Raw genomic sequence first — 19,065 nt, 5'->3', positions numbered from 1 at the left:
AAACACCTGATTTGTAAGCAGGTGGTCATTAGTTTGATCCCTGGTACCGATAAAAAGAAAAACAAAAGTATAAAAAAATGAGGAAGCTAGGAAAAGTCTCTGTGGGGAGATAGGTAACAAATAGGGCTGAGAGTTACAAAGATTTAGGGAATGTTTTCCCGGATTGAAGAACAGAAAGTGCAAAGGCCCAGAGGCTAAAAAAGACCTTGCCCCTTCTGGATTGTGGATATCGATTTAGCAAATAAACTTGTAGATAGACTGATAAAGAACTTTAATTGAAGTTGACTTCAGTTTATCTCCAGCTGCTTTGTCACTTTCTCTGTCCCACCAAATTACTTCATTAAAATAATCTTTTTGTTATCTGTACAGCTGTTCTTTGTTTTGCCTTCTAGCCTTTGCTGTTATCCATTTCTGAAATACTTCCCAAACCCTTTCTTCTACTTAATCCTGAATCATCTTACAATATGCAACTCAAATATCTCCTCAGAAAAGATTTTCTGATCGCACCTCTCCTCCCTATTGATCTCTAGATTTATTCCTAAGTTATCATTTACCACTCTGTCAATTCATGTTTGCCTCCAAGACTGCTGTCTTTCAGGCAGTGGTAGACCATCTCTATCTTTGTCTGTCCAAGACCTACCAGAGTCTGGCACCCAAGATGATGAGTGTTTGTGTCCTGACAAAAGTTGTATGTTGCAATCCTAACCCTCAAGGTAATGGTATTACAGGCGTGCCCTTTGGGAGGTAATTAGGTCATGGAGGTCATGATAAAAGAGACTCCTAGTTGCTTCTACTATGTGATGAAGAAAATGCTATCTATGAACCCAGAAAGGGGACCTCATCAAAAACTGCATCTACTGGGCTGGGGATTTAGCTCGGCGGCCTAAGTGCCTGCCTTGCAAGTGTGCTCCGAGTTTGATCCCCGGTACCACCAAAAAACAAAACAAAAAACCCCTGCATCTACTGCTATCTTGATCTTGGGCTCTAGAACTGAGAATTCTCGGGGTTTGGGGTTTAGCTCAGTGGCGTAAGTGCCTGCCTTAAAAGCAGGCAGTCGTGAGTTCGATCCCCGGTACCGATGAAAAAGACAAAAAAAAGAGAACAGAATTTTCTGTTCTGCTAGTGGCCCGTTAAAGACACTGTAACCATTATACCTATTTCTTATCCAATAGAGCCAAATATGTAGTACATGTGGCCTCGATGAGATGGTAAGCTCTGCGAGAGTTGAACATTTTTAAAGTCAAAAATACCTCCTTGTTGAATGTCGTGGCTCATGCATGTGATCTCAGCACTCTGGGAGGCTGAGGCAGGAGGATCACAAGTTCAAGGGCAGCCTGGACTTTAGACCCTGTCCCAAAATTGAAAGAAAGAAAAAGAAAATAGGGTTGCAAAGGCAGTTCAGTGCAAAGTTCACTTCAAGGTACTACAAAAGTTGTGTCTTGCTAAAAACTTGACACAATCCAAATGTCCGTCAGCTGATGAATAATAAAATGGACATCCAAAATGTATACAGTGAATATATCAAATCGTCATGATTAGCTGAGGCTTGTTAAATTTAAATAACTTAAATGACATGTATATTAGTGGCTACCATTTTAAATTGTGGATATGTAGAATATTTTCATCACTGAAAGAATTCTTGCTGGACAGTACTGGGATGAATATCCTGTGAAAAAAGAGGTCTATCATAATTTCAGTTCATCGTGGGAAAAATTCTAAGAAAGAGACAAAGGAGACATGTTTGCTGTTGTGCACTGTTGAGACTAGAGTTCAACGAGATAAGCAATAGAAAACCTCAAATACTTCAAGCGTACTTGGAGTAGTACTTCTCCTATTGTGCAGAACTTAGATTTTCAAGAATCAACAAGTTCGCTTCGCTACAAGTCTCAGTATCTCGGTCGGAGAAAAGGGAGAAACTCAAGGAAGAGATGGGCTGGGTCTCCACGGTCTTGGGCTAACACTATAGCAAATAGCGCCGCCTATGCTCTTCGCCCGCATAGCACTCCGACACAAGGAACCTCCTCCCCTTCTAAATTCGCGGTCTGCACCTCTCACCACCTTTTGATTGGTGGCCCGTACCAGTGATCCAGCTTGCGTCCTCCGAGGCTCCGCCCCCTCACGCACCCCTTCCGGTAGGGGCGGAAAGCGGAAGTGTGGGAGGATCTGCGGGGCGGGTTCGGGAGGTTTGGGGGAGGATGGAGCAGTGAGCGGATTTGGGCGACTACTGGCAGCGCTATGGAGACGGTGCAGCTGAGGAACCCGCCGCGCCGGTGAGGGAACATTCGCTAAGAGGAGGGAAAGGCACGAACTGGCTGAGGGAACAGCCGTGTGCGAACCCGCGAAGCAGAGGGACATGCGGGGCGAGGCGTCAGAGGTTGATGGGGCACCTGCTGAGTGAGGGAGCTGCCTGGCGGTAGAGGTCCGGCTGAACGCAGCACCGGGGGAGAGAGATAAACGTGCGGCAATATAGAGAGAAGAGTCGCTGTGGGGAACTCGGCTGAGAAACACGGGGACAAGTTAGGGAAAACACCTGCTGCGGTCAGGGCCCCCTCTGGGGAAGGCGCTCCCAGAAGGAACTCAGGGATGGAGAGGCAAATTTTGAGGCAGGATAAGAACCCGCGAGAAGGCTAGGATTCTAGGGGAATGGAGTGAGAACTAGCAGAGAAAACAGCAGGTGGACTTTCTCGGGACCCTAAGTCCCAGGTTGAGGGTTGCAGCGGGAAAGATCCGTTGCGCGAAAAAGCTTTGCGTCTGACGCTGAAATGCGAAGAAAGGTCGAGGGTCGAGCAGTGGAGAGAGGTTCCTGGAGGTTATTGTTTGAAAGGGTGTTCGTATCCCCACTCACAGATGATGGCATCTTTTCCTAATTTTCTTTACATCCTTCTTAGTTTCTCACAGTCCTACCTGGGGAGTTAGATAAGGAAATAAGATATTTTTAGGATGTGCAACCTGAATTCTAGAAGAGTTAAGACACATGAACCTGGCAAGGCTGTGTGCCCTTCTCAGGCTTCTCCTGTTTTGTGACAGTTCCAGCTCCTAGTGGTACCTTGAATTGTTTTTGGTCAAGATCACAGGGAGGTGACTGATCCTAGAAAATCTGCAGTTTTGAATTTGTTGTAATTGTAGTGTTGATTTCCCTTGGAACCCTTGGCTCTTATGCCATTCTGCCACATCTAGGGGAAAAACGGAGTAGAGACTGAAGAGAGTCGTATTTCTCTGAGGCGCAGTTCAGTGAACTTCTGTTTCACAGAACTTCTGACTTCCTGCAACAGAATGAGCACTTAAGTAGGAAGTGTTCAGTGTATCAGAATGCGAGGGTGCTAAAAGGTGAAGGAAGCGATTGATTGCCTGGGTAACCTTCTTGGGGGTTGATGGAAGCGCACAAACATTGCAGAAGGCAAATAGCTTGTTGGGTCTTGATTGTGTGCTGAGGTGGTAATAGCAACAGTGATTACATTTGTATGTTTACGGGGTGCCAGGCACTGTTCTAGGTACTTTCCATGTCTCCTATAAACCATATGAAATTGCTGATAATTGGCCGTTTTCGAACTGTAAAAAATGATAGTTCTCTGCGATTCAGCGTATTGACTCGTTAGAACCTCATCATTGTATAAAATGGATATTTCTGCATCCTTGTTTAACAGAAGATAAAACTGAGCCACATACAGGCTGTTGATTTGCTGGAGGCCCCATAACTCGTAAGAGGCAGAGTTGGGGTTTTAATGTCCAGATGGTTTGGGCCAAAGTCCATTCTCTTCCTGCTCCATTCTGACGCCTCCATGGAAGCACTCTTGTTTTACAGTCATTGTATATGTTAGTAGATATTTAATGCAGCATCATAATGATTCAATTAGTAATGTAGACTGGCTATTTTTTTTTTTCCTGAAATAGGTTTGTTCTATTTGATTTCTTTTCTTTTAAGCCTTTGTTTAGTTGAAAAGAAGAATGGGGAATCTGAGTTTTGTTTCTTCCTTTGCCTCATGTTGTGTAATCTTAGGTAAAGGAGTAAAATTTTTTGCTTTTTGACATGTTCATTTCTATACTTTTTTAAAAAAATTGAGCCAAGGGAGCACCGAGCTACATCCCAGCTCTTTTTTATTTTAAGACAGATCTCAATAAGTTACAGAGAATGGACCGATATTTATGGTCCTGCCTCAGTTCCAAAGTAGCAAAGAATCATTGGTGTCTGTCACCACACCCAGCTTCCTGTACTTTTTGAATAAAAAAAAAAAAAAAAAATAGTGGTAAGAGAAGGTATTGCAGGACTGAGTTCTTGAACCAGTGTTGTTGTTATTAAAACTAATGTACCGTCTAAGGTTTGCCTCAGATGAGTTTTATTGTCATTTGTATTGGTTTGTTAGGAGTGCCCTAACATTATCAACCTGAGTGGATTTAAACAACAGAAAAATTGTTTTCTCACGGTTCTGGAGACTGGAAGGCTGGAAGGCTGAAATCAAGTGTGATGGCAGGATTGTTTCTTTTGAAACCTGTTTTGCTCACAGATATCTATCTTCTCCCACATGGTCTTCCCTCTGTACCTGTCTGTGTTTTCATCTCTTCTTGGAGGGACACCAGACATACTGGATTAGGGCCCACTTTTATGACCTCAGTTAACCTTAATTCTTTAAAAGTTCCATCTCCATACACTGACCTATTCTTTTTTTTGTTGTTTTTTTCTTTTTTATTGGTACCGGGGATCGAACTCACAACTGCCTGCTTGCAAGGCAGGCACTTATGCTGCTGAGCTAAATCCCCAGCCCCTACACTGACCTATTCTGAGGTACTGGGAATTAGAATTGGTGTAGAGTGGTGGTGGGGACACAGTTCATTATCATTTAAAAAAATCAAAATATATCTTGCATATTTGTTCCACGCTGTATGAAAATTCTGTGTGAAAGAAGAGCTATGTCTGCAGGAATAAAATGAACTTTTTGAGTTCAGAGGTGTGAGAAAGAGGTTTGAGAATTAGACTTCTGACTGTCCACTTCATAAACACCACTGTGTGTGTTTAGAAAGTCTTTTCAGAAACTAGGTGGCGTGGGTTTCCAACAGTCCCAATACAGGAAATACTCCTTGTGTTCACAAATTTGACATTTCTGTGACTACGTGCATGATGGTAGATTGGTGTCTTCTGTGGCAGTTAGTGATTGTAAAAAGTGAGTTAGGCAGGTGGAAGGCTTACAATGCACTCCTGGCTTTCTAGCCATCCATGTGGTCACTGACTTAGGAGAGGAACAGCCACCAGTATTCCATTAAATTTGTGTTGGGTAGTCCTGTTGCTTGTGAACAAGTGGTCAAACTGCCCTAGAACGTGGGGAAACCCCAGCCGAGACAGCTGCATTGTCATTGTTGGGCTGTTTTGGGTAATAGTACTTGTTTCATGAAGTATGAAATATCGGTATGAGTCACTTATCAAAAAGATTTTTCCACAGAAATCTTGTTTATAAGCTAACAATACTTTTTATTCTATTTAGTATTGTTTTATTTTGCTAGCTCATGAAGATGACTAAGAAGGTTATGATTTTCATCCTTACATTTCTTGATCCATTTATTAGATGTTTCTTTTTTTTTTTTTTGTATTTTTACCGGTATCAGGGATCGAACTCACGACCACACGCTTGCAAGACAGGCGCTTATGCTGCTGAGCTAAATCCCCAGCCCCTATTAGATGTTCCTTGACCACCTCTTGGTTATCAGGCATCAGAATTATAAACCTTTAGTTCAAGTTGTTTTAAATAATCTCAGCTCAAAAACAGAAAATACTTAACATTGTTTTAAAGAAGCATCTGAACAGTCATATAGTTTGTTAAAGTATTATCAGAGTCTTGCAACTGTCTCTTTCTTGGCAGTGGCAATTTCCTTTGTTATTCTGTGGTCTCTGCAGTAGCTCAAATAGTAAGTTTTGCTTTTTGTTAGCCACTAAGTCAAACATCAAAAACCACATTTGATCTTCCTTTACATCAACTGTTTATATAACTTTAATTATACTTGTTTAATGAGGTATTGTTCATTGTTTACACAATTATAATTCAGGGCTTTACCAGAAAGCCCTGGCATATGAGGTGATTATTCTAACTCTTGAGTTCATAGAAATTTCGATTCTGAAGTTTAAGGAGTTTCACTTCAGCACCTTTTAAGCTGGGAGTTTTTATGATGTCATTGGGATTTAATTTTTAGGCTCTTTTGATTTTCTTTCAAAGGTCAGTGTGGTTACTGTGTTTTGTTGATCTTCAAGTTAAGACAGGTTAGGTTATTGACCTTTAGCAGTTCTCCATTTCTCTAGGATATAACCCTTGATATTTATAAAATTTTGTAATACCATTCTTTGTAAGTCAGTATTTACTGGTAGATACGCTTTATGTAGCCAGATTTTCTCTGTTTTTGTCTTCTGATTTAGCTACTTTCTTTAGGAAGTGTGTGTGTGTGTGTGTGTGTGTGTGTGTGTGTGTGTTTAAATTTAGGTCTTGTATGAATTGATATTGTCTAGTTAGTTTAACCCATTTTCTTTACAAGAAATCTCCAGTGTGACTACTCCCATATATCACCATTTCCGGAGTTCTCTTTTTCTGTTGTCCTTTGTAGTTTCAGGAAGCCATTGTGTAGGTGATACACACATACACACACACACGTAAACACACAGAAAAAAATATTTCTTAGCAAGCTCTTTCCTTTTTAAGCGCATTAATAATTTTCAGAGGTCTCAGATTTTTTTAAAATGTTAATTTATAATCTCCTATGCTTATTATGATTGTCTAGCATAGTCAGTAAAATCCGAACTGCTTGGAAGTTGTGAGCAGTCGTGCACCTTTGGTTTTTGGTACTAAAGTACACAGCTGTTCGTGAGAGACTGAAACTCCCAGCCACCAATTTTTTTTTCACTTTTGCTCATATCTAAAGGTGTACATTCCACTTTGTGTTTCTGTGATACCTATGGAATTTACATGTTTTGACAAAATTACCAAAACCTTTCTAATAGAAAGTAAAGAGCTTCTTGTCTTCCTTGACTACCAGTTTAATTCATGATTCAGTGTATAGTCAGTCTTACATTAAGTGATATCTTTTCTAAAGAGATAAGTGTATCATGTTATTTTGTGTAATCTAAAAATTTAAATAGATTCTAAAGAATTTATCTAATGCTTAAGTCTGCTCTATAGCACTTAGCTGGATGATAATTCACTTTCTATTTAAATTTTCTAATAATGGGGACCCAGAGACCTCTCAAGACTATTTAAAACAACATCTTCTCTTGTTAGAAAATTCTGAGATACTGAGTTAGAATCTGACTCTTGGCAGCTCTTTACCTTTTGGTCCTGATTTTCTTCATCAGGTGATCCTCAAACCAAGTCCTCAGGGTCCCCATAAAAGTCTCTTAGAGAATTGTTGTTTATTAACGAAGACTTTGTAGAGAAATTCCTAGGCTGCTAATTGTAAAATGATGTGTTTTATGATTTAATTGCTAGCAAGTAAAATGCTTTTTGTGTCATTTCTTTATTCACAGACAGCTGAAAAAGTTGGATGAAGATAGTTTAACCAAACAACCAGAAGAAGTGTTTGATGTGTTAGAGAAACTTGGAGAAGGGTGAGTAAAGAGAAAATGCATGTACACTAGTGGCTCTCAGTTTTTTTACTGCCAATCACCTAATGAATGTTCATCTTTTTGTGGCGATGATATTGCTTAAACCTAAGGAGAGGAATGTTGCCTATCGGCATGGCTAGGGGAGGGTAGGTGGTAAATTTACTGCTTGAGATGTCTTTTCTCACTTCACCTTAATCAGTATTATGGAGAGATTTAGTGATACCCAGTTTTTATCATGAAGGACATCTATTATTTTCCCTCTTGTGGAATCTGTGGCTTGTATGATTTTATCAGGTAAACAGCACTAAATTAGATACGTACTTTCATTTGCTGTTCATGGCTTCTGATTAGTGTGTACTAACTTGTTTCAGTAAAAAACAATAGGATTCAGTATTTAATTTTGTGTAGTTATTATTTCTGTAATGACCAGGACATTAAAATGTTAGGAGCACCTTTTCTTAAGTGATTGTTGTTAAGTTTTGAGTACGTAATTTATATGGTTCAAAATTCAAAAATTAAAATGCACATATACAGTAAAAAAAAAAAAAAAAATCTTCCCTGTGCCTGTATCTGTCAGCCATCCAGAATCACCACTATAGCAGTTACTAATGTCTCTTTCAGAAATGGTTTGTGTATATATATGCAAATGTGTATGTACGAGTGAATTTTTAATCTCTTAGGAATGCTGCTAGTTTCAGAGATATCCTGACACATATTAACATTTAAAAGCATGTTCTAGTGACTGTGCTTTTTAAAATCCTCAGCTATTCTGTGAATAAGCTTTTTGTTGCTGTGACAAAATACCTGAGAAAAACAAAGGAAGAAAGATTTATTTTGGCTCATGGTTTCAGAGGTTTTGCTCCATGTTTGGCTGGCTCCACTTCTTTAGGCCTGAGGTCAGGCAGAATAGTATGGTGGCAGTAACATGCAGTAGATGACAGGGCTCATCTCATGTTAGCCACAAAGCAAAGAGAGTGAGGAAAGACGAAATATACCCTTGAAAGGCAAACCTCCAGTGCCTGCCTCTTCAACTAGGTCCCGTCTCCTTAAGTTTCCACTGCCTCCTAATGAGTGCTACCAGCTAGGACTAAACCTTCACAAACATGAACCTTTGAGGGAATATTCTACATTCAAACTATAACAATTACAGCTCTTGTTACATTTTTTGGAGACTAGTGTTATGCCAAACACAGATTTATAATAACGTTAAACTCAATCCTGGATTACACAGAATAGTTTTTCATGGATTACCTCCTTTTAAAAAACATTAGTCTTCAACATTTTGTAAGTTGGAAAAATACTCGTTGGAATCCAGCAAGAAATCAAGCAGAGAAGACAAGTAAAAGATGATACCAGCTGTGCTGCCAAAAAACAAGTCCAAAATACTCTGAAGACTGCCAGCTGACTAGTGTCATTAAAGGTATGGGGAAGTGACTGTCCCTCTGCATCTCTCGCTTGCCATTTTAAGTTTTAGCTTTTCATCCTTGGTATTGTCTTCAAGGCATCGAGTCCATGGCCCTTAATGTAACAGTGCTTTTAAGTTATACTTGGAATAAGATAAGGACTGGGGTCATAATTGTTTATGTAACTGACTTGGTTTTTTTTTTTTTTTTTTTTTTTTTTCATTTTTAGTAAAGGCAGATTGTAGAAGTAACTGGAGACTGTGAGGTCACAATGACCTGGGTTAAAATCCTTGCTGTACTATTAGTATAGTAAACAAATGAGCTCGAGCTTATTGTTATGGAACTTTACAATCCTTTTTTGATAATAATAGTATCTACCTCATTAGGGTCATGGCAAGTATTGCAGTGAAATAATAAGGGTAAAGAATTTAGTATAGTGCTTGTCACATAGTAAGTGTTCAGTAAGTCATAACTGCTTTTTAATATCAACGAAATAATTTTTCAGAGTTCATGTCAAATCAAAGTTAAGTCTTAGCTGTTTAAAGTATATTAGGCATTCTTACTGGTGACTGTAGATTAATTGGATTTGGGGGCTGTCAGAAAAGAACTATAGACAGTATGTCAGGAGTACACTGAGAGGAAAACCTAAGCTAATGATCAATTTTGGAAATCATGGTTTAGGTCTATAGATATCTTCAGCAAGGAACTTGAGAATTTCCCTATAAAGGTGTCATCAAGGAGAAAACAAACCTTTTCAGATCTTTTTTTTCCCCCCATGCTATCACCTTATAGGTTTTTAAAAATATATCACAGGGGGCTGGGGATTTAGCTCAGCGGCATAAGCGCCTGCCTTGCAAGCAGGCAGTCGTGAGTTCAATCCCTGGTACCGATAAAAAACAAAAAAGAAAAAAAAATATATCACAGATATACTTGTATTTGTGTCATGCAGACTTAACAAACCTAAGGAAACTTCACTGAACTAACAAGGTGTTGAAGCAGAAGTGGTTTACTTTTCTGAGTACAAAATACCATGCCATCCGTAAATTTTTCTGGAGAATGGATGAATTGTGAACTTTCTATGTCTTGTGAAGTATGCTGTTGCTACAGAATTGTATTGGATTCTGGAAGCTGTAGTCATATGGCATTTTGAGAAAACTGTGAATCTGTGGCACAGTACAGCTAGAGTGCCAGACCAAGATGATGGAAAGTGTTTGGAAGTGGAGCCTACCACTTCTTTCTTTCTCTTACACTTAAAAGCTTTACACATTGACTTAAGTTTTTATTATCGGATAATACAAAAGTATCTTGCTAATGATGCTGTTGACAGTAAGACTTGTACTTGACTACACTGGCCTCAGATGTTCTGTTATTTCCATTTTTCTATATTGATCATTGCTTTGTGGGACTTATGTGAAACACTTCACTGTCTTCTCTGGCAGTTAAAATTCATTCAGTCATGTTGGGTTTGTTGTAGGAAATCAGTGTTAGGGTCTCATCTGTAAGTGGATGATTGCCGAAGTCCTCTAACTCTTCACCGGATTGCTATAAATATAGCAGGTATAATCATAAATCTCAATTGTTCATGTGAACTGTTGGAGTTCTCTTTGCTAACAAGATAGCATAAGGGGGTCTGGAGATTGCTGTGGTAATGACTGCTGAGTGAGTGCGTGCATGGCTTTCTCGTTTCCATTTCTTACACATAAGAATAATGAATAAGCCAGGGGTGTTGGAACATGCTTGTAATCTCAGAGACTCTGGATGCTGAGGCATACATATCTCAAGGTAAAGGCCAGCCTTAATGAATATCAGTTCTCTTAATGAGACCCAGCCTTAGTGCATATCAGTTCTCTTAAATATTTAATTTCTATTAACATTTGAATAAATATATCCTTTATAATAATGGTACAGGCAGCTAAGCACCAAGGGTAAAAAAGAATCTATCATAATAAGAAAGACAAGGATGCCTTATCCTGATCAGGAGATTGTAGTTGGGCTTCTGACATGAAGTCCTACACTGAGACTGGGTTCCCCTTATGTGAACTAGACATGAAATAAACTTGCCTTGTAGCCTAGGGAAAAAGCAGAGATACTGATCTAACAATAAGAACGGGGCCTACACTACATTCAGGTATGAGCTCTTGAGTGGCAAGGCCCCCAATGATTTGGTTTAAATTGTATACTTCAGGCAAGGGGACTGTGAGAACCATGAAACCATCTCATTGAGCGTTGTGTAGTAGAAAATAATTGGAAATGAAAGGAAATCCATTAAAAGAAATCCACTGCTTTGAGATAATCATTTCTAACAAGTTGGAGAATTCACACTTAAGGATATAGAAATAATGGAGCAATCTGACGAGAGATCTCAGTCTCTTTCTTTCCCTCTTTCTCCCTTTCTTTCCCCTCTTCCCTCTCTCTTCCCTCTCCTCCCTCTCCCTTCCTTCCCTCTTCTTTTCTTTTAAGATGGAGTCTCACTGTGTTGTCCAAGCTGGGCTGGAATTTCTGGGCAGAAGTACCTTATTCTGCCAAGTATCTGGGACTACAGGCACATGCCAGTATGTCTGCTTGAAAAGAAAAACATTTGCAATTTTCAAAAATCTAAAAGGAGGAAATAATATCCTTGAAAGAACACCAGACTATAATAAACTAAAGTTTTAAAAACCAAATAATTGGATAAATAACAAACTGGACAAGGTGAAGAGAATTTGATAATTGAGAGAAATGAGATTGATTCCAAATTATACTAATCATAGAATGTGAGACAGAAATAGTGTTACTGAAAATAAGACATAAATTGAGGAGGTCCATATTCTTAAGTGAAATAAATCAGATGCACATATGTAAACATTGTATTGTCTCACTAATGTGAGAAGCTGAAAGAAACAACATATGTACATGTATATAAAAAATAGGTATGATAGTTATACTACTGATTTGTCTGAGTTCGTTGAAGAGAAAGATTTGTGCTGATACTGTTCAGACAATTGAATGCAGCTGTCTTGTGCTCTGGGTGAGTGATTTGGGGATGATAGTGTGCAATGTATGTACATTGTTCATTGTTGCCCCCTGATTGATATGTTTTGAAATTTTTTTTTTTATTTTGTTTCCTTTTTTTTTCTTTGAAATAAAATGGACTTAAAAAAATAATAAGTTGAGGAGGTCCAACATAGTTTCAATAGTTCTTAAAGTACTATTGATGAAGAAATAAAGAAAAAATACTAAGAAATTTTTATACTTGAAAGACATGAGCCCTCTGATTGAAGACACTTATGAAGTACCAGATAAATCAACTCATAAGTAAAGCAGAAATGTAGAGTGAAAACTAAGGAGAAGGCATAATATTCCTGATGGCGCATGGTAATCTGGTGAAAGCAGGCTTCTCAGCAGCAGTGGATCCTGCAAAACTGTAATGAGTGCTGAGGGGAAGCTGTTGTCAAACGGGAATTCTGTGTTTATTATAACTGTTATTTTGGAATGAAGGTGGAATAAGGGTATTTTCAGATATGTAGGATCTAGTGTATGAGGAACACTTTGGGTAGAAGTAACAGGCTTCAAGTGATAGTAGCTAACCTATAAAGACATTTAGTAACTAAAGTTTTGAGGTAAGAGATTCCAAGAGAGGTTGATTGACTTGATAATAATTTGATAGTTTAGCAGTTTTTATAGTCTCAAGATTCATTAGTTTTAAGTGTTTATTCCTCATATGACAGCAAACAAAATAAGAGGAGAGGCAGAAATGAATCTTATATGCTTGTCTGTTAAAGAAGAGGAAAATCATTCCCAAATTCTTTGGTAAAACTCAATTCAAATACCATTGGCCAGAACTAGGTCATATACTTGCTTACTAGTTCAGTCACTCACAAAAGGGACAAGGAATACTGTGTCTGTCTTGGTCTACTATGATTTATCTCTTAGGACCAAACACATTGTTATCCTAATAAACCAAGGTTATTATTAGCAAGGAAGATGGTTAGTGGTTGGATATTCCATACATGGTCAGTAGCTGCTTTTCTGTGACAAGAAAAGCATTTGATGCTGTATTTAATCATTGTTATACCAGTTTTGCAAATACAGGAATTCTGATGTTATTTTCTTAAGTGCTATGCATGGATTTTATTTTGACATTGGAATAGTTCTCAAGGATCTTTTGGAAAGCTGGAATGTTTTGCTAATTTGAAGTATTAGGTGACACTGTTATTTTGATTTGTTTTTCACCAAACAGTATATAGAAACAGGTGTGCTAGGGGAAGCCTGGAAGGTAATTTATACATATTTCACTCATCTCAAGATGAGCATCTCAGGATGAAGGCTGTGTAGGATGATGTTATCTCACTTGACACAACTCTCATGGAAAGTAGTTTGTATTGTTATTTTACATTTGAGGAAATGAAGACATAACAAAGCTAATAGTGTTTCTGTAAGTAATGTCTTGTGGTAATAGAATGTAATCTTAGGTGTTGGGATTCTAGATGTAATGATCTTATAACCCCCAAGTTGAATGCATAAACTTTTAAAAAATTTTAATAATACATTCTTAAAGGAAAAATGGAATAGAAAGTAAAAGTATTTATATAAGAAAACAAATACTTCTATATTGTGCCTTGATGTAGATGTGGAGAGAAAATAAGCTTTGTTTTCAGACAACCTGAGTTCCACTCCTGAACCAAACACTATTTATCATTTATGTGCCATTGAGAATATCATGTAACTCCTCTGAAATTTGTATATTTACTCCTAAATGGCATAATCGTCTCTTTCTCATTTTGGTAAAGTATGCATACTTTCTGGAAGACATCAGGCATACAATACACAGAAGTTACTATAATTATTATTTCACAGTGATTCGTTCATAAGTTTGGGTATAAAGTTTTTAAGATGCTATTTCCCCCCCAAAATACATACTTTATCTCAGTTTGCAAATGTAGCTAAGCATATGTACATACATACTTGGGGCCAGTACTTCGAGACATAGGTACACAGGTATATAAATTAGAACTGTGAGTTCTTTATATTGCACCACTTCTTATCTCTTGGCCTGCCTTGATTTTCTAAATGGTCTCCTTTTCCCAACTGTAGGTCCTATGGCAGTGTATACAAAGCTATTCATAAGGAAACTGGTCAAATTGTCGCTATTAAACAAGTTCCCGTGGAATCAGATCTGCAGGAAATAATCAAAGAAATTTCTATAATGCAGCAGTGTGACAGGTAAAGTGCACAAGAGCTTCTTTTGGAGAGGACAAAGGTTTGGATTTGTTTTGCTTATTTAGAATTTGACACCTGGAGATTCATTTACTTATTTTGCCAAAAGGAAAGTTCAGTGAAATTATAGGTTGTGTGCTTTTCAGAAACAAATGATGAAAAGTTTTATATTTTTGTAGCTAAGCTTTGTTTTGTTTTCTTTCTGGGTGCTGAAAATCGAACTCAGGACTTCACACTTGCTAAACAGCCACTTTGCCACTGAGCCATATCTCTGGTCCTGCAGCTAAACTTTGATAGTTTCTGTTTGTGCACTTTTTTCCTCCTTCACTAAGTCCTTTTAGAAAGTAGGAAGAAGAGGCAGAAGGTAGTACTGGCATTTTTTTCTTTTTTGATAATGATCTGTCTTTGAGAAAACATTTCTGTAGAGACAGCTTAGGTAAGATAATTTAAGTGTTTTTTTAGCTCTAGAAATTTTAGAATACTAGATTTGTCTGTAAAAAGAGACTACTTAATTTATATATTACTATTCCTTCATATTAAAAAGTTACTTGAGCTGACAATAGCTAACCATTTTAGTTTTGAGGAACTAAGATTTGTCAAATGTAGTAAGCAGGAAGTCGGGTTAAAAGGCAACCACAGAAAAGCACGTGGTTTGCTCTCATATTCTGTGACAACATGAGTTGGTCCTTGTGATGGAGGAGACTTCCCCAGCACTATTTAGATGTGAAAGAAACATACAGTTAAGGATGATGCCAACTTAAGGAATTGGAAGGAGGGGTGAAAAAGTTTTGCTTTTGTGTCTGTATGCATTTTCCAAGTTTTTGGGGGCAGATCAGTTTAGTACTTTTTTGTAAAACTTGAACAAAGAGCAAAGCTGGGGCTGGCTGCCAGGACATTTGCCTAGGAATTTTAAGTTTTACAGAGTTCAAATATAGCTGGTTCTCTTCTCTTTCCCTCTTTTCTTTTTTGTTGCCTTTTTTTTTTTTTTTTTCACTGTTCATTACCTACTAGATTAAGCCACCATTCTTCTTGATTGTATTGACCAGATTAAGTTAGTTCTGTCTGAAATTTCTCATTTTGCATCTTCAAGCTTGAGACCTAAATTCCAATTGCGTCTTGCATAGTTTTTCATGTTTTTAGATTTACAGTATGATTTCTTATCACAGAGTACATATGATTTGCTAGAAAAATGCAAATGAAGAGAAGGAAATAAAATCACTTTTCCCTTTTGAGACTCATTGTTAAATACTCCTTGATGTTAGTATTCTTCTATGCCTCTTTTTGGGGTTTTACTACCATGCGTCCTATTTTGTAACCAATCCTTTTTTCTTTTTCTTTCTTTTTTGTGGTAAGTAGGGTATCTTCACATGTTGTTAAATACTTTATAAACATTTTTCGTGTATTCATGATGTTCATTATATGATGATAATTATTTCTTAAATTTTCTAATGTAGACATTGGGTAGACATTTAAATGACATGTAATTGTTCACTTTTATTAGTTCAATCTATGTTGCTACTTTTGAATATCTAATTCTTTTCTAGTTATAGACTTGCAAATATCAGGTAAATTACCCATACATTTTTTTGTACTTCTATTATTTATTAATCTAAGCTATCCCATTTTATAGTCGCTCATTTTATCCTTGCCTAGGAATACTTGCTCTTCAGAGACGAGAAATTGGTTTTCAAATATTGAACAAATGAACTAAGAGATGTTTGAAGGCCATTCCATTAATTTGTATTACATCTCTCCCCAGCCCTCATGTAGTCAAGTATTATGGCAGTTATTTTAAGAACACAGACTTGTGGATTGTTATGGAGTACTGTGGGGCCGGTTCTGTATCTGATATCATTCGATTACGAAATAAAACGGTAAGTTTACTTTCTAAAATGTTGCTGCTGGGCCACTGGTCCTATGCCATGTTCGTTTCTCTGGCCTTTTATTTGTGTATTTCTTGTACTGTCTTATCCAGACAGATGACAGTCACATTTTCTCCTTTCTCATGGTCCTTTCTCCTGCTTTACTTTTTTATTTCCGAAATGTGACAGTTCTGACACTAACTCAGTCTGGTGATTTTTATCATGCCTTATTTCTTACTGGGGGAAAATGACTGTCAAATCTTGGTTATGGAATTAATTTTAAGTGTTTAACTTTGGATTTGAAGTTTCTGTAACCTAACATGTTCACAAATTAATTTTCTCTACCTTTACTTCCTAGTAATGAGAAAATAACCTCATTGTGAACAATTATTTTCTATTACTGTGATTGCTGGAATAAAACCTAGGAATCTTGGATTCTGATTCCATTTCAATTGCTTCACTTGTTTGTTCGTTCTGTAAATATTTATGGAACACTGCTTTAAGCCTGGGGGCCCAGTAGCAAATAAGATAGACAATAACCCTACTTTCATGGTAGCAACTTTTCAAAAAAAAATTTTATTGGTACATTTTAGATATACATAATGATCACATTCATTACAGGGGATTTGTACCTGTATATGATCTGTCTTGCTGCTTTTTTTACTGACTTCCCTTCCCTCCCTTCAACTCCTCTTCCTGTCCTTATTAATAAAGCTTTGTTTTCATTTTTTCCTTCTTTTCTTGTCCCTTCCTTCCTCTTCCTCTCCCCCTTCCTTGTTCCCCTTCCATTTGAACATTTCCTTTCCATTTCCCAGTATCTATCATACATTTTGGTCCTTATTTACACTTTTGGGTTCTCACACAGAGAAACAATGCTGTATTTAAACATGTGTGTCTGATTTATTTCACTTGAGAGTATGGTTTCAAGGTGCATCTGTTTAACTAGAAATGTCTCAAGTAGTAGCACTCTTGAGTGCTAGCAGGGCAACAAGAAGAAAATTAATGGTACGTAGAAAAATACTAGATAAATACCATGAAGAAAATGAATGAGGATGAAGTGATGGTAAAGTGATAGAGTGCTTGGTGGCCTACAGTAGGGTAGTGAATAGTTGAAGAAGGTTACTCAGGGGCCGGAGATTTAGCTCAGCGGCATAAGTGCCTGCACTTGCAAGCGTGTGGGCATGAGTTCAATCCCTGGTACCAATTTAAAAAAAAAAAAAAAAAGGTTATTCCAAAGAGCTACATTTAAAGTGAGACTTGAATGACAAGAAGGAGTCTTGAGAAAACATTCTAGGTGGGCATAACCAATGCAAAGACTGTATGGCTGTAAAGAATTTGGCATTTGAAAAAAGATCACTGTGACTAGAAGGAGTAAAGGGAAACTGGAGGAGAATGAGGTAGGACTTGATTGTATTGGATATTAAAGATCATTGTAATGAGTTTGAATTTTATTGCAAGTACAATAGGAAACTGTGGCGGGGTTCTAAACAAATGAGTGAGCCATCTATCTGATTTATGTTTTAAAAAGATATGTAACTATATAGGTTTTGAGTGAGTAAAAGCAAGAGAAATCTTAGCCTTTAGGGTTTTTTTTTTGTCTTTAAGAAAAATAAGAGGGACTGGGGATTTAGCTCAGCAGCATAAGCTCCTGCCTTTGCAAGCAGGCAGTCATGAGTTAGATCCCCAGTACTGATAAAAAGGAAAAAAGACAAAAAAAAAAAAAAAAAAAAAAAAAAGAAAAGAAAAGAAATAATAATAACCCATATTAAGTATTTGCAAAATTGTGAAAATTTAGGTATGTGTTTTAAATTATAAGGTACTACATATATTATGAGGGCTTGTTTTAGTTACTTTTAGTTTTTTTTTTTTGTCTTTTTTCTTTTTTTATCGGTGCTAGGGATCGGTAGCTCATGGTTTGTGGAGATTTCAGTCCATAATTGGCTGGCTCCAAGGCAGGTTGCAGTGGCAGACAGGCATCATCAGAGGAGAAACAGTTTGTGGCAGGCAGAAGGTAGCAAAAGAAGCAAGGAATGATCAGCTCTTTCTACCCTTGTCCAGGCTACTCTGGGCAGGTAGCCCTCACCCCTTAATCCTGGTGCCTTTGCCCTAGCATTGACCATGAATTAATCCCAGTGTCTCACACACACTAGATCCAGTCTCCTCTGAAAAAGCCCCACCTAGGACTTTACGAAGCTTTGGGGGGGACATCTAGACATAACCCATAACAAGGCTGCTTTGAAACACAGTCATAAATTTTGCCTTGTCCATACCACTGTCTTTTTAATTTATGTAATTCAGAGTTCATATTTTTTTAAATCAAATAGTAAGTTCTTGAGCGGCAGATAGCATGCTAACATAAGATTTATTATTCATGTGTTTTGGTGCTAGGAATCAAACTCATGACCTCACGCTTGCTAGGCAGTGCTGTGCAGCTGAACCGTATCCCTGGCCCATAAAATATATTTAAAGAATTAATAATTATTAATTTCAATTTTGGATTCCAGGGCTTCTGCTGCAACTGCTGCTTATTTTTCTTCCTCTTCTTCCTCTTCCTCTTTTAGGGCTTCTTAAATGAAACACTACATTGTTTTGTTTCAGGTATTTTAAAATGATCCAGAATTAATTTTGATACTTTTGGTATTTATTGAGAACCTAGTATTAATTTATTATTTTTATATAATTTTAACTATTAAGTAAAAGTTTTTTTTCATTTTCCATTTCATTTTTATCGGTACCAGGGATCGAACTCACGACCGCGTGCTTGCAAGGCAGGAACTTATGCCACTGAGCTAAATCCTCAGCCCCGAGTAAAGGTTTTTAATTATCCATTTTTTGCCAAATGTAATAGTTAATTTTTCTTTTGAAAAAAGTTGCTACGGAAACTTAATTGTATTTCTTGCTTCTGTTGTGTTTCTGTTGGGCAGCACCATTGTAATTGAATAGTTCAGCTGGTTAAAACAAAAAGTTAGACCTACGTCACGAGTTTTGTTTCTTTTGACCACAGAAGTTGTTTAAACTATAGCCTATT

The 19,065-nt window shown here is 37.5% G+C and overlaps 1 protein-coding gene across 3 annotated transcripts in view; it reads left to right on the top strand.

Moving 5' to 3' along the window:
* The first annotated feature begins 2,143 nt into the window (after positions 1–2,143).
* Stk4 (serine/threonine kinase 4) overlaps positions 2,144–19,065 on the top strand; it is a 103,965-nt gene continuing 87,043 nt past the window's right edge. The window contains exons 1-4 of one of the 3 annotated variants that reach the window (XM_003467679.5): positions 2,144–2,270; positions 7,499–7,579; positions 14,053–14,181; positions 15,935–16,049. In XM_003467679.5, the coding sequence (XP_003467727.1) occupies positions 2,236–2,270; positions 7,499–7,579; positions 14,053–14,181; positions 15,935–16,049 (360 nt within the window). In that variant the 5' untranslated portion in view covers positions 2,144–2,235. Of the gene's footprint in view, positions 2,271–3,356; positions 3,398–7,498; positions 7,580–14,052; positions 14,182–15,934; positions 16,050–19,065 lie in introns of those variants that run through there. The other 2 variants (XM_063248280.1, XM_063248279.1) reach the window with 2 other exon arrangements.

The sequence above is a fragment of the Cavia porcellus genome, unplaced genomic scaffold (genome assembly GCF_034190915.1).
Source record: "Cavia porcellus strain 051 isolate PalLab524CR breed Dunkin Hartley unplaced genomic scaffold, mCavPor4.1 scaffold_5, whole genome shotgun sequence".
Taxonomy (NCBI): domain Eukaryota; kingdom Metazoa; phylum Chordata; class Mammalia; order Rodentia; family Caviidae; genus Cavia; species Cavia porcellus.
Note: the sequence above shows the minus strand (reverse complement) of the source record. Positions and strands in the feature narration are given on the sequence as shown.